The following is a 17,049-nucleotide window of genomic DNA, read 5'->3' on the forward strand; positions in this document are numbered from 1 at the left end:
TAGTTTGACAATCCCTGCTCTACACGGTCAATCGCTGCTTGTTGTTGGTAATCTGAGACAGATGGTGCAGTGTTTCGTGATTGCTTCGTTCTCAAGTTCAAACATTTTTCTCTAATTTTATATCATGAATAGCAGACTCGTCAAACTTCGTCCTGCCCAGAATTTATTTTTCGATAACACATTCACGTTTTCCTCTTAAGCGCACGTTCATGGGTCCAATCGCAGAACTGTTCATTGATTGATCTTCTAATCTACCCTTTAAAATTACCTTTTACAATAAAATCATCTCAGTACTTCTACCAAAACTCGTCATTATAATATTATGATTAGAGGATTATATTCTGACACAATTATCGTTCAAAATTCTCCAACCACTTGCAAAGAACATGTTTCTCCGTTACATGGAATAAATGTTTTATACAGAAAATATGATAGAACAATGACAGCCCTGAATCGGAGAATTCCTTCCTCGAGTTTTGCTCTTATCAACACATTCGGCGATCCATTTTTATTTATATAGATTGAAGAAGCTATAGGAGTGAGTTTTATCACATTAAAATCTATTACCACTTTCGAACAAAACACAATTTCGTTAGCTCGTCGCTATGAAATTGTAGAACATATGGGAATTGAATTTTTGCAAATTTTCTCATTTTCTTCAGAGTTTTCCGAAAATTTTCAAATGTCATGTTTGGTTGGAATATGTTTGATTGAAAGATGTGTTTAAATTTGTTGGAACCACCCCTCCATTCCAGAGGACCATCATGGAAACATTTCTCGTTCCCAAAAACCCTCACATCCCAAAGTTTGATTCCATTTTCTTGATTAGTTCTTGAGTTATGCAGAAATTTATGCTTCATTTGTATGGCAGCCCTCCCTTAGAGAGAGGGAGAGGACTGTCTACTCACTATAGAAACATTTCTTGCCCCCTAAAACCTTCGCATGCCAAATTTGGCTTCATTTCCTTGATTGGTTTTCGAGGTATACAGAAATTCATGTTTCATTCTTATGGCAGACACCCCTTCGCCCCCCCCACCTAGGGGAGGGAGAAGGGGTGTCTAACGAACATAGAAATATTTATTGCACCCTAACTCCTCTACATTTCATTCGTGTGGCACCCTCCCCTTCAAGAGGGGGTGAGTGTCTGCTCACCATAGAAACTTTTCTTACCCCCTAAAATCTTCAGATGCCAAATTTGGCTCCATTCGCTTAATTGGTTCTCGAGTTATGCAGTAATTTGTGTTCCATTTGTATGGCAGAGACCCCCCCCCCCTTCGAGAGGAGGGAGAAGTGTCTGCTCGCCATGGAAACTTTTCTTGCCCCCTAAAAATTTAATATGCCAAATTTGGCTCCAACTGCTTGATTAGATTAGTTAGTTATGCAGAAATTTGTGTTTCATTTATATGGCAGCCCCCCTTAGAAAAGGGGGAGGAGTGCCCCTCCAACCATTATAGAAACATTAATTGCAACCCAAAACCTCCACATGCCAAATTTGGTTTCGTTTGATTGATTAATTCTCGAATAATGCAGAAATTTGTGTTTCATATGTATGGCAGTCACACCCCCCCCCCCCCTCTAGAGAGGGGGGAGGGGTTTCGCACTATCATAAGAACCTTCCCCGACCCCAAACACCCCTACATACCAATTTTTTGTCGATCGGTTCAGTAGATTTCGAGTCCAGAAGAATCAGACAATCAGACAGACAGAAAGACAGAAAGACAGACAGACAACATTACATGTCAAACCGATACAGTGGTTCTCAGATTTTCATGGGAAGTGAAAAATTTGTTCTTTGTCGCAAACCATTAGACCCGTATTTTTTTTATTTTTTTGTGAGGGTGACCATTTCCATTTTAGGGTGGTCCGAAGAATCAAATTTTTCCACTTTTTTCAAAAATTCATAACTTTTTAACTACTGAGCCGATTTAAATGATCGACATATCAAATTAAAGCCAATTAGCTGATCTTTTTTGAAAAAATACCAGAGCCGCACAAAATTTTAATTATGTTTTCTTTATTATTGATTGTATTTGGTTTTCGTAGTTTTCATGGTCTCGAAACCAAAGGCGTTATATTTTTTTTATATTTTTCTGGAAAGCTGAGAATTTTTCACATAGAGCTAGTAGGCTTTAATTAGAATGTCGATCATCTGAATCGGTCCAATAGTTCAAAAGTTATATTTTTTTGAAAAAAAGTCATTTTTGGAAAAAAAGGGAAAAATGATTTTTTGAACCATCGGGTAACTTTGAAAAATCATAACTCAAAAACGAAAAAAAAACCTCTGCCTGGTTTCGAGATATGTTACCATGAAAACTATAAAAAAACAAATAAAATCAATAATGACAAAACCAAAACCTGAAATTTTTGCAAGCGTTTGATTTTTCCAAGAATGACTTATAAGCTTCAATTTGATATGTCGACCGTCTAAATCGGTTCAGTAGTTCACAAGTTATGATTTTTTGAAAAATGTCATTTTTGGAAAAAGGGGGAAAAAGTCGATATTTCGGATCACCCTAAAATGAAAATTAGCACCCTGACAAAAAATTGCTACGAGTAAAACATTATTTTTCCAGGAATCTCATATAAAAATGCCAGAAACTATAAAAGATAGAAAGTTGACATCTTGGATGAAAATTAATATTTAAATAAGATCTAAAACTTTGTCGCTATCTTCACTTTAAACAAAATTAAGATCAATTGTATTTGTTTCAAAGAAAACATTAACAAGTAGTTGTTAACGAAACCTTTCCCCTGTAAGAGTGCCCATCTTACGATTCATGGACTACTTGTGGGAAATTGTAAAGGCTATTCATATTTTTTTTTTAGAATTTAAAAAATACTTTTCAAAAAAAATGAATTCCAATGATTTTTTTTATTTTTTATAATAATTTTTTTCAGCAAAATATTTAAAAAATGGTATTTATTATGAATATATAAACAGTTCCCTACATTTTATTCTTTGGCCAGATTTTTGAAGATATTATAGTTTTTGAGTAATATTTTTTTTTGGAAAAAGCAAGAAAAAAATTGTGACCCTTTTGAAAGGTTGTTTTTTTCTCGACATTTCAAGTATGCAAAGTTGCTTAAAAGACCCATGTATTTACACCCATAACGTTTCACTGCTATCTGAGATGGTGCTGCCAACTCCCAAGACGAGTTGGTATGAAATTCGTCCATTATATCCAAGGGCTTCAACTCATTAATTTTATTTTTATTGATAAATTTTGTGATGTTCTACCCAAATTTTTATTTTATACTCTACAGATTACTGTGTTACGAAAATTTCCATCAAGGGATTATTATGGTATTGACACCATTAAATCTTAGATGAAATCAAATGAAATCGACAAATGGCAAAACATGAGTATTTTTGATTCGAATGAAAGTGTGTATTCCGTTAGGGTTAGAGGAAATATGAGTTTTCCACAGCAATTGGGAATTTTTTGACTCAAGCGTAACTTTTGAAAAGGGTGTATCGATTTGAGTAAGAGAAATCTTTGATAATTTGTATCTCAAAAACTATGAGTCGTACCGAAATAGTGTCTTAGAAACAGTTATAGAGTATTGATGGTTGAATATGAAAAAAATGTACACTGAGAAAAGAAAAAAAGTACTTTTTTTTATTTACAAAATAAAAATTCAATTTGCAATATCCAAAATACATATTTTTAATTTTTTTTTAAATTTTTTTCATACAAAATAGATGTCATGCAGAAAATTTTAAAAATAGGCCCAAAATGGTAGAACTATTTTTGACGAACTTTGCGGAACATCGATTTTTTAGGAATTTTCGAATTTCGAATGACAAACATATTAAAGAGATTATTTACTATAAAAAAGACAATAAATTAGAAATATTTTTTTAAATATTTCGAGAATGGCTACATTTAGAAGAAGATTGATAATGACCTTTTTTGTTTTAAATCACATCAGAATTCATAATATGTGGCTAAGAATGATTGATAGCATACAAAAATTCGAAGTTTCGAAAATTCCTAAAAATTCGATGTTCCACAATGTTCGTCAAAAATAGTTTCACCATCCTGGGCCCATTGTTTAAATTTTCTTCATGACTTGAAAATTGAAAAAAATATAAAAAATACATTTTTTTTTATCGCAAATTATAATTTTATTTTGTAAATAAAAAAAGAGTACTATTTTTTTTTCTCAGTGTATATTTTTTTCGAATTAAGCCAACAATACTCTATAACTCTTTCTAACACACTATTTCGGTACGACTCATAATTTTTGAGATATAAATTATCAAAGATTTCTCTTACTGAAATCGATACGCCCTTTTCAAAAGTTACGCTTGAATCAAAAAATGAACCATGATGATGTATTCGGAAAAGTTGTTGGAAATTATAAGCAAATTCATAAAATTTCATGAACATGACGGTATAACACGACATACATATTAAAAGAGATTATTTACTATAAAAAAGACAATAAATTTGAAATATTTTTTAAAAATATTTCGAGAATGGCTACATTTAGAAGACGATTGATAATAATCTTTTTTGTTTTAAATCACATCAGAATTCATAATATGTGGCTAAGAATGAATGCTAGCATACAAAAATTAGAAGTTTCGAAAATTCCTAAGAATTTGATGTTTCACAAAGTTCGTCAAAAATAGTTTTATCATCTTGGGCCCATTTTTTAAATTTTCTACATGACTTCTGTTTTATACGAAAAACTATTTCGGTACGACTCATAGTTTTTGAGATATAAATTATCAAAGATTTCTCTTACTCAAATCGAGACGCTCTTTTCAAAAGTTACGCTTGAATCAAAAAATGAACCATGATGATGTATTCGGAAAAGTTGTTGGAAATTATAAGCAAATTCATAAAATTTCATGAACATGACGGTATAACACGACATACATATTAAAAGAGATTATTTACTATAAAAAAGACAATAAATTTGAAATATTTTTTAAAAATATTTCGAGAATGGCTACATTTAGAAGACGATTGATAATAATCTTTTTTGTTTTAAATCACATCAGAATTCATAATATGTGGCTAAGAATGAATGCTAGCATACAAAAATTAGAAGTTTCGAAAATTCCTAAGAATTTGATGTTTCACAAAGTTCGTCAAAAATAGTTTTATCATCTTGGGCCCATTTTTTAAATTTTCTACATGACTTCTGTTTTATACGAAAAACTATTTCGGTACGACTCATAGTTTTTGAGATATAAATTATCAAAGATTTCTCTTACTCAAATCGAGACGCTCTTTTCAAAAGTTACGCTTGAATCAAAAAATGAACCATGATGATGTATTTGGAAAAGTTGTTGGAAATTATAAGCAAATTCATAAAATATCATGAACATGACGGTATAACACGACAAACATATAAAATAAGATTATTTACTATAAAAAAGACAATAAATTAGAAATATTTTTTTAAACATTTCGAGAATGGCTACATTTAGAAGGAGATTGATAATAACCTTTTTTGTTTTAAATCACATCAGGATTCATAATTTGTGGCTATAAATAGTTGTTAACATCCAAAAATTTGAAATTTCGAAAATTCTTAAAAATTCGATGTTTCACAAAGTTCGTCAAAAATAGTTCTACCATCTTGGGCCCATTTTTTCAATTTTCTGCATGACTTCTATTTTGTATGAAAAAATAAAAAAAAAATAAAAAAAAAATGTATTTTGGATATTGCAAATTGAATTTTCGTTTTGTAAATAAAAAAAGAGTACTAATTTTTTTTCTCAGTGTACATTTTTTTTCATATTCAATACTCATCAATACTCTATAACTCTTTCTAAGACACTATTTCGGTACGACTCATAGTTTTTGAGATATAATTATCAAAGATTTTTCTTACTAAAATCGATACGCCCTTTTCAAAAGTTACACTCGAGTAAACAAAATCCCAATTGCTGTGGAAAACTCATATTTCCTCCAACTCAAACGGAATACACACTTTCATTGGAATCAAAAATATAAGTTCTAAAAATCTGCATTTTTAGGACGATTTCATTTGGAATTGCTGTATTAAAAAAGTAAAAATAAATGCTTTTGCATTCCCTACAGCGGACAGTGTTGGTTTGAAGGCTTATGGTCTTACCTAAAATTTTGCATATAGTCACAATTATGGCAAATTGTGGCAACAAAACTTTTAAGCTGGTTTATAACTAAAAATCATGGTTGCTTGATGGACTTCCGTTACAATAACCGATCATGCATTGTAAAAAAGTTTAGTATAAATGTAAGTGCATAGCTGGGAATAGCAACGAGCAGCCTAACGTAATCCTACTATGTCATCTATGCGGTCGTGTCTCGGGCACAACCCTCCTGTAACTTTTTTGTAGCAATAATAGTCGCTTGCATCGAATGTGCGCAGTGAACTGAATTTATTTATCTCAAAATAACAAGCTGTGCTAATAGGATTTTTACTGATTTAACCCCTTCGAGATAACGAATGTTTCCATCTGGATGGATAATAAAATGTCCATTTTATTGTGACCAACTTTTCCGAACGATAATCACTTCCTGTTGTTATATCATTTTTCATTTCATCCATCTTGGAGTTTCCGTTAATTGAAATTGTCTCATAAAATTGCCACAACCCCAGAGGTGGTGATCGCACTTCCAACGGTTCCCAATCGCAGAAGCTAAATTAACTTCTTTTCCTTCATGAATAATCCTTATTTTTCAGTTCCAATGAGCTGTCACTATGTCTAGCGCGTTTGGTTGGATGGGTTGGAAGGCTCCCATTCTAATTTGACGAACGCTTCTCAGAAACCCTTCCGTCGGAGCTATTGTATTGTTTCTCGGAAAGAGTTTTCTAATCCCGATGAATTGACGCACCAATATTTGGTGCCAGAGTCGATGGCGGAGGTGTAAATCCCATCATGAGCTGCCGAGGAAGCATGGGACTACCACCCATTAGCCAATATTGGGACCGATTGCAGCGACCCCTTTGGTTACTGTGTGCCTCCTGAATTGCCCGATGAGGGTAGGGCAACGTTGTGCGTAGTTATGCATTTGCTCGGAAAAAGCAATCACCATAACACCGAGAAAGTTCATCCGGACACGTATGTTTGTGTTCCATAAGTAGTTTTTCCGAGCTGTTCTTTCTCTGTTCTGTTTCAACTGTTTCAACCCCATTCCACATCTGCCTGCCGCCCCCTCCCCTCTAATGCATGGATGGTGTTCCACAAACTCTTGCCGACGCATAACAGCGCCGCAGCGCATTGCGGACCTCTCTCAGGACTTGGGATGAACCCACGAATAGAGAAGTGCAAACTGCGACATGACATTTGGAGAACATTTTAATCTGCAGCATCAGATTTAAAACTCTACATAAACCATCACTTTGTGGGCGTCTTTCTCTCGGCCTAATGCAACGACGCGATGTAGATTAGCATAAAAACAACAACGGCTACGACAAAAAAAACTAATAGCGGTACTCTCTATTATTTTTTTTTTGTTACAGGAAGCAGCAGTAGTAAAAGTCTTTCATCGTCAAACAACGGACTGGTACCACGGTTCGTTTCACGAGGACACACATACCGAGCGGTGGTCGGTGACACCCTGGTGTTGCCCTGCGAAGTTGAAAATCTAGGTGAGTAGCGAGTAACTGTGAGTGTGTGTGTGTTTTTTTTTTTGCTGGATGATAAATAAATGTTCTCCATCCCAAGACCATTCCTAGTGGAATCATGGTGCATTTGACCATTTGCTGTCCTAGCTGAAGGGACGAATTAATTCCAGCATATAAAAATGTTCCTCCCCGGGTTTGCTATGTGAACAATGGCACAGAAGAAGTGCGATGAAAAATAATCTAATTTTAATCAAATGAAAATAGCATTCGAGTGCAGAGTTGTTATTAAAAATGAAAATGTTATGTGGATGATGCACACACACAGTCCATTTTCAAATATTGTATTTATTTTTCAAACAATATTTCCTAGCGCATCGATGTTTTGCCCACATTTTTCCAGTCCTTTTCGAACTGCTCAATGTCATCGGCTCCCTTGACAAGTTTCCGTAGTCGTTCATCAAAGCCCAACAGTTTTCAATGGAGTCATTAGGGGAATTCATCTCGTTTTTCACAAAATTGACCCTGTTCTCGCGAGTCGAACGCGAGCCCAAGGTCGAACGCCCATATTTCGACACTCATGTTCTCGGATGTGAAAAAAGGTAATAACCACATTAGCCACAAGCCACATTAATAAGTTGCTAGCCAAACTAGCCTCTTCTTCATCTCTCAGAACCAGGTGAATCGGCTCTCTGAATTCTCGAACTGATTCTAAAAAACGAATGTATCCCATTTGTTAAAATGCGATTTTTCATCGAATGTAAGGCTCAAAAATGTCACATTTGTTCGTGTAGATCCATGTACCGCTCTGTCTCAAATTTCGAACACATCATTGTTAAATGTAAATTTACTAAACTTTAATGTTATAAATAATTGAAAAATAAAAGCCCTAACATTCTTTGGGTATAGGTTAAATTTTAGAATCGTTTACAGGTATCGATACGACCTATAATTTATAATACTATATGCATTTGCAAAAAAGTGACATTAAAAACCAGTGACAAAATGTTTGCGTTAGCAAATTTCGTAAAAAACAAGCATCGTTAATTTTTCAGTTTTTGTAGTTGTTTTAACTATTTTATTTGCTGTTTTCATATTAAGTGCTAGGAATGGTAAGAATCTACTAAAAATTACACCATTTGTAAATGTTTGTGAGATCTTTCTTTGCAAAACGTGTTTCGCAGGCTCAAACCAACGAGAGAAAAATTGATTTTCTTGGTTAGGTTGTCAACTAAAACTACAATAGAAGAATTTCATGCCAACTCGTCTTAGGAGATGGCAGCACCATCTCAGATAGTAGTGAGATGCGTAGTGAGTGTAAATACATGGGTCATTTAAGCAACTTTGCATACTTGAATTATTCGAAAAACAATTAGTCTACTTTTTGGAAAAAAAAACAATTTTATTTTCTTAATTTTTTACAAAAAATTATAACCTAAAAACTATGATACCTAAAAATTATTGTCAAAGGATAAAATGTAGGAAATTGTTGAATTTTCACAAAAAAAATTACCAAAAAAATTTGGAAAAAAATTCGCTGACAAAAAAGTTATTTCAAAAATTAAAATTGATTCTTCAAAAACGTATTTTTTTTGAATTCCCAAAAAAAAAAAAAAAATATATATATATATATATATATATATATATATATATATATATATATATATATATGAATAGCCCAACAATTTCCAACAAGTCGTCCATACATCGGAAGATGGGCACTTTTACAGGGGAATAGCTTTTCGAACAACAACTTTTTCATGTTTTCTTAGAAAAAAAATCCAACTTATCCTAATTTTGTTCAAATTCAAGATAGCGATATAGTGTATTCGAAAAAGTTTTAGATCTTGTTAAAATATAAACTTTTGTCGAAGACATCAACTTTCTCTCTTTTATATTTTCTGAAATATATGTCATTTTTGTATGAAACTCCTGAAAAAAAAATAATGTTTTGCTCGTAACATTTTTGTGTGTAAATTCTCACGTTTGACATGTTCTTGACATGTTTCTAAATAGAGAAAAGTTAGCAGAGCATTTAAAATGCGATAATTTATACAAAAAAAAATGTTACGAATTGATCATTAATAGCATTTTTTCAAAGAAAAACATGTAAAAGTTGTTGTTCGAAAAACTTTTTCCATGTAAATGTGCCCATCGTCCGATGTATGGAAAACTTTTTAATTTCAGAATTTTGAAAGCATGTGTTTTCAAGAAAAATGAATTTGAATTTTAAAAATATTTTTTTTTCAACGAATTTTTTTTTCCAAATTTTTTTTTTATAATTTTTAATGAAAGCCAAAATAATTTTCTACATTCCATTCTTTGACTAAAATTTTGCAGGTCTGATATTTTTTTGTAGGTTTTTTTTTAATTTTGAGTTTTTTCAACATTTTTTCGAATTTCGATGGGCACATTTACATGGAAAAAGTTTTTCGAGCAGCAACTTTTGAATTTTTTACACACAAAAATGTTACGAGCAAAACATTATTTTTTTCAGGAGTCTCCATACAAAAATAACTTATATTCCAAAAGCTATAACAGATAGAAAGTTGATGTCTTCGACAAAAGTTCACATTTTAATAAGATCTAAAACTTTGTCGAATCCACTAGTTGTATTTTTTTTAAAGACATAAAAAAGTTGTTGTTATAAAAACTTTTTCCCTGTAAAAGTGCCCATCTTCCGATGTATGGACGACTTGTTGGAAATTGTGAGGGCTTTGATAATTTTTAATCATATATATATATATATATATATATATATATATATATATATATATATGTATATATATATATATATATATATATATATATATATATATATATATATATATATATATATATATATATATATATATATATATATATATATAATAGCAAATTTTTTTTCGAACAAATTGTTGATATTTTTTACATTTCATCCTTTGACATGAATTTTTTAGGTATCATAGTTTTTAAGTTAGAAATTTTTATAAAAATTTAAGAAAAAAATTTTGGATTTTTCCAAAAAGTTGTCTAATTATTTTTCGAATATTTCAAGTATGCAAAGTTGCTTAAATGACCCATGTCTTTACACCCACAACGTTCCACTGCTATCTGAGATGGTGCTGTCTACGGCCAGAAGAGTTTGGCGTCAATAACGAAACCAGTTTCCTGAAGTAACAGATTGAACTCTATTATTAACAGAGTCGATTATAAACTGACTCGATTATATATTAGGTGTACCAGTAATTTTCTTCGGTTTTACAACAGATGGCGTAACTGGATTATTATTCAGGCGCGGTTTGCACGGTTTAAAAGTGATAATTTTGACTTGGGAGACGAAGAACGTTCCGGATCGCTAAGAAAATTTGAAGATGAATAATAGGAGGTTTTACTCGATCAAGATCCGTCGCAAATGCAACAAGAACTTGCAGATACACTTGGAGTAGCTCAGCAAACCATATCCGATCGTTTAAAAGCAATGGGAATGATCCGAAAGATGTGACATTGGGTACCGAATGAATTGAAGCCACGAGACGTCGAATACCGGTCGTCAATTCTCGGCCGCATGTCAAGAAACCAGTTAAAACATACTTGGAAACGCTGAAATGGGAGGTCCTATCCCACTTACTCTTCCTTTCGGTTATACTTTATCTGTTCGCATTTTCGAAGGTATAGTGTCGACTTTTTTTTTAATTTTGAAGTTAACGTGAAAGAAATATAATCTATAAGAATCAAACGCCCGAAGGCTCTCGCAATTCAATCTCAACAAAACGAAGATTAGAAACAGAATTTGAACGGAAACGATGAATGGAATATTAGCGGCCAAAAATTATGTACCAGTTAAATAAAAACGATACAGGTTTCATTACATGTTCGCATCAAATAACATCCAATGTACAAGAACTTTAGAAGTAAGAACGTGTAAGCATCTTCTTTTATTAAACTGTAATTATTATTAAAATGTGTTTTATTTCTTGAAGAATATATATTAAATTGTTTGTAAAGCAAGAAGTTGTAAGAATGATCCGTGAGACACGACAAATGAATTAGCAGGTACACTAATATATTAGGCTGTCAAAAAAGTCCTGCGGTATTTTTTTTTTGAATTTTCATTTGTTCATAAAATTAGTTACAATCATCTGTTTTAAGTCAAATATGCGCCGTTTTGTTCGATGACTTGTTCCCAACGAGATGCCAACTTCATAATACCCCTGTTATAGAAGCTCGCTTCCTCATTGGCAAAAAACTCGGATAGCCAATTTTCACAGGCCTCTTTTGTGGCTAACTTCTGACTGCCTAGCTCGTTCGCCATGGATAAAAACAGGTGGTAGTCACTTGGTGCAAGGTCCGGACTATACGGCGAACCTTCCTGGCCGTTAATGAGGGCTTGGCCACCGTCCGAGCCGCTTCAGTGGGCTTCGACCACGACCGTTTGCGCTTCACGTTGTCGTAAGTGACCCACTTTTCATCGCCAGTCACCATCCGCTTCAGAAACGGGTCGATTTTGTTGCGATTCAGCAGCGATTCACATGCATCGATACGGTCAAAGATGTTTTTTTGTGTCAACGTGTGTGGCACCCATACATCGAGCTTCTTTGTGAATCCAAGCTTCTTCAAATGGTTAATAACGGTTTGATGACTTATCCCCAGCTCTTGGCCGATGCTACGGCTGCTACTATGCCGGTCTTTCTCGGCTAATTCAGCGATTTTGTCGCAATTTTCGACGACAGGCCTTCCGGAGCGTGGCGCATCTTCGACGACCTCTACACCAGAACGAAAACGTTGAAACCATCGTTGTGCGGTGGAAATGGAAACTGTATCGGGTCCATAAACTGCACAAATTTTATTGGCAGCTTGAGATACATTTTTGCCTTTGTCATAGTAGTACTGTAAAATATGTCGGATTTTCTCTTTATTTTGCTCCATATTTGCGACACTATAACTCACGAACGACATAACCAAACAAAAAACTGTCAAGGATATTATAGCGCGCAAAAATACCTTTCCAACAAGCTATAATATGACTCGATACAAACCCACTCTACATTGTTGTGTCGAATTGGTCCCAACAAATGGTGTCGACAACGGTACCGATATCGTTCCATTTTGCAATCATTTTGTCGACCTACTCTTCGTATTCGACAACCAATTATGAGACAACACTGTGCCAATCTGGCACCACGTCGACCGACCGCAGCTCTACTCGATTTTTATTATGGCTTTGTTAGTGTTCGAGAAAATTGAAGTAAGAAATGAAAAGAAATCTACGTTATTTACAAATAATTATTTTAATGTATAAATTTTACAAAATATCATTGAATATATAATAAATACAATATTATAGTTGATCTTCATTGCTGGTGCAACATTTGTTTCATTTCTAGTGATAAATTTTTCCAATTTCTTCGTCGTAATCGTCGGCCTAATTCGTGCTCCACAGCGGCGACAGCAGAAGCTTATTCCGGAGATATCGAAAGATCGGATGATCAGCACATTTGATTGAAAGTACAGTTGCATGATGATTGATGAGTTTTAACTACACACCCCAATTTGCAATTGATGTTGCACAATAAGATAGGCTACCTTCATTCAATGCATCCTCATCTTGGCCGTAAACATCACCGATCAAGTCGAAAAATGCCGTTGTTATGAGAACAATCAGCAGCAACAACTGAAATGAGATAAAAAGTGATCAACACCAGTATTCAATACTACCATCATTCATTTTATCATCCTCATCTTATTTGTAGATATCATCGGTTGAATAAGACTCGTCGTAAGATAAACGCTTCGATTTCGCTCTATTAAAGTCATTTCTCAATCGCTGGTGTTTCCAGCTGTATGTAATCCCCAGGATGGTGTTCGTGTTTTTTCTAGCACATGAAATATTAGCCGCAACAGCAACAACTGAAATGAAGTGGAGGTGAATTTTTGTGGGTCGAAAGTAATGTCAATAAAGACTTTTTGTACGAGCAAGTAATTTGGCTTAGGCTTGATTATCTTGCTCGCTGAAAGAAAAAATATCTTAGCAATACTTACAACGTGGAAAATAGTTGTAATTGTAACAGAAGATGCTATTTGCGACTGTTTCTTCAAACAGCTAATACGTACTCGCCTTGTTGTTTTGAATGATAGTTCAGCGAAAGAGTGAAAAGGAAATCTATGCAGTGATGCCATTTCACTCAGTACAAGTAATTATAGCTGAAACGATAGGCAGTGTTGCTTGAAGGGGACATGGCGGGGATAGATTCCAGCACCTTTGTAGCATTTCCCGTCGCTCGGTCGACATGGTGCTTATAACCGCTCGAAAATATAGGAATCTGGGAAGAAAACAACTAGAACTACGCGCTTACAACGACACCTCGCGGAAATACCGCAGGACTTCTTTGACAGCCTAATATGTTCAAAATCTCCGTTCATTCATTACGACTTGTGCGTTTCATCTATGCATCGATTTTTTTAAAGCAAATCGTGGCGGGTGATGAAAACAGGTCATTTTAAACAATCAGACTGACCCGGTCTTCACCTGGAAAAAAATTATGATCTGGTTCAGGTGGTATTGGAAAGGAATGCTGTATTGTGAGCTTCTACCAAGCAACCAGTCGATACATTCCCACAAATACTGCTCGCAACTGGACAAATTAGCTTCCATAATTAGATAATATTTAGAATTGTTAGGCTACCTGAAAGATTTCAGAACTTCCTGAATTGATGGCAAAACAAAACTGTGCATATAAAATTTAAAAAATAATACTTTTGTTTTCTCAAAAATGGGTACGAACTTTCCGAACAACCCAATATGAGCTATCCTGATTTTCCCTGATTTGTTTTCTTCATTTTCCCTGATTTTTCAAGAAAATAGTTGGCAACCCTGGCTGCAAGGGTTCAACAAACCGGTTACGGCTATTCAGGGGACAGTAAAATTTACACCAATTTTTGTTTATTTGTTAGGTAATATATACCTAATAAAACTGTGATATCAGATTAATCATGGTAATTTTTTTTTGTAATGCGCTTCCTAGACCATTTTGCAATGACTTATTGGAAAGCCATAAAAGTGGATGAGTTGATTCGGATGCATTTTTTATTATAAATACCGGTGGAATGCTGGCTACCGGTTATTTAGGCCAGGAAGTTTTGTTCTCGCCAGGGTGAATATTGCTTCCTCAGAAAATTCAAGTCCCGAGAAATGGCTGTTAAATGTCATTCTAGCGTTTTTTAACGTTTCTTATGTGTCAATTTGAAGCTGCGACAAAAAATTACCTAGAACCAGATATCTCATGGAGCTGACATATCTCTATCCGAACGATATTCTGAAGAAGGAAAAAAAAAAGAATGTAACCACACCAAATGACAAACGATAACTTCATTTCGCGTACATTCATTACAACATCTACGTGACGCCCGTAATCTTCCGCCCAAGTGCCCCAGAAAGAGAGGAAAATTTAATTCTGATTTATTTACTTCGACTATATTCGAGCGATGCGCCCGGAATGGAAAACAAAATATAACGCTTGTCCCTATATCCACACTATTTCCCATTCCGATTCCCACGAGTCGGATGATGCTTTTTTTTTCTTCTGTGGCCGCAGCGGACGGTTCCGTACGGCACTTCCGTCGAGTGCAGTTTTCAGCTGTGGTCGCAATCTCCCAGAACAACATATACACACACCCACACCCACACCCACATATATATGATCACACGGACGTGGAGAAACGGACGCTTTTCGGTGTGGATCGGCGGAAAAACCGCTTGCCTCACGTGTCGTACATCAAAGTCGGTGCGCCCACAGAGCCGGGCGAATTCCACACTATTTATCTACCAGCGCTGGGTGCTTGCCGCCGAGCTTTTCCGCGAGCAGATATTGCTTTGTGTTGGGTTTGTGAGTTTCATACAGATAATGCTGCTCGATTGTTTTCCCCGTGCTAACCACCTCTATTGGTCATAACATAGCGTCAAACGAGGAACTTTTCCGCTGGAATAATGGTCGACAAAAGAATGGCGAGGTGAACAGAAAAAAAAAATCCCATATACGACCATTTCATTTAGCGCTTTGAAACGATTTAACAAAATTTGTTGTTGCTGTCGAGGATGGAATGATTTTTTTCTCCCTATGGTTGTTTTCATTACAGTTGTCGTTTCCCGTTCGGTGTTGTGTTGCCACAACTGCTCCACTTGCACCCATCATTGTTGCCGGACAATCACATTTTTTCCACGCTCATTTCATTCAAAAATTTATTTGAAAGGTTATTCGCTTGAAATTATTACAACGGAGCACTCGCTTGCTTGGGTGGGATGAAATGCAATACATACTCACAGGATTGCGAAAAATTGAAACGACGTGCGCTTCAATTTCATACGACCGAGGGATTACAGTCAGTAGGTGGAATAATCCGGCTATTTATGGAGGTTTTTTTTTGCATGGTGAATCTTAGTTGAAATATACGTTGGTGGAAATGTAACTCAATGGAGAATCTGGCTTGAAATGGGGAAATTAGCGGTCTGGGAAAATTGTTTTGTTTTTTTTTTTTTTTTTGAGGTAGAACAACGTCTTTTATTAAGGGTGCCAAATCAGAAAACAGGTAACGTTTTTATGAAATAAAGTTAACGTTAATAACTATTTTTGCCGCGAACGGATTCTGACCATTTACATACCAAACGAATCGGAAATTCCCTAAGAATTGTTTTTTTTTATATTATATTTCACAATCCCCTGGTGTGTAAACGGTTTAAATTGATGGAAACTAGAAGCATTCCCATTTTCCCATACATTTGTTCTGCCGTCTATAACGAGCAACTTATCGACGAGCAACGAAGGGGAATGAATTAAAGTCTCCGTGAACAAAGAAAAGAAGAAGATTAAGAACGAAGGGGAATATTTGCCTAGAGCATAAATATTGGATCTCGCTGAGGCAAACTTTCAGTATCGTTCTAGATACGATGGAATGAACATCGCTTGTTCTTCCTTGTTTTGCGTCATTACATGTCTTCGCTTCGGATTGAGCTGTGGACGCGACCAACCAACTTACTTGCTGATATCTCTGGTATGCAATCATTACATCAAACTGACGCCATTCCATTAAAGTTCTGTACTACACAATTGTGTGGGGAATCTTCTAACTAGGTTATCATCGCCTCACCAAGAAGCGACTTGAATGAAATAACAGCGTAGTTCTACGTCAAAAATGCGGTCGTGTCTTGGACATAACCTCCTATAATTTTTTTTTTAATCACAGGTAGTCGAAATGTGCACAATGTGCAACCCTGAGACAACACTAATATAACATTTAGATACTGCTTTAGTTTCACAAGTTCATTCATATTTTAATTTGAAAAATGCTCTCTCCATAATCATGATTATTGCAGAGATCATTGGGAGAGCTAAACTCACTTCAAAGAGGCTTGACATTGGGCCTTATTCCAGTAGGTGCGCACCTTACTGTTGTCGTCCAATAAATATTGAAACAAAAGCAAATAAAATTCAGTTTGCTTACCAA

The 17,049-nt window shown here is 34.8% G+C and overlaps 1 protein-coding gene across 1 annotated transcript in view; it reads left to right on the forward strand.

Moving 5' to 3' along the window:
• LOC129762532 (neurotrimin) overlaps positions 1-17,049 on the forward strand; it is a 946,497-nt gene that overhangs the window by 607,716 nt on the left and 321,732 nt on the right. The window contains exon 3 of the mRNA XM_055760922.1: positions 7,468-7,596. Within this exon, the coding sequence (XP_055616897.1) occupies positions 7,468-7,596 (129 nt within the window). The remainder of the gene's footprint in view (positions 1-7,467; positions 7,597-17,049) is intronic.

This window comes from Toxorhynchites rutilus, chromosome 1, assembly GCF_029784135.1.
Source record: "Toxorhynchites rutilus septentrionalis strain SRP chromosome 1, ASM2978413v1, whole genome shotgun sequence".
Lineage (NCBI taxonomy): Eukaryota > Metazoa > Arthropoda > Insecta > Diptera > Culicidae > Toxorhynchites > Toxorhynchites rutilus.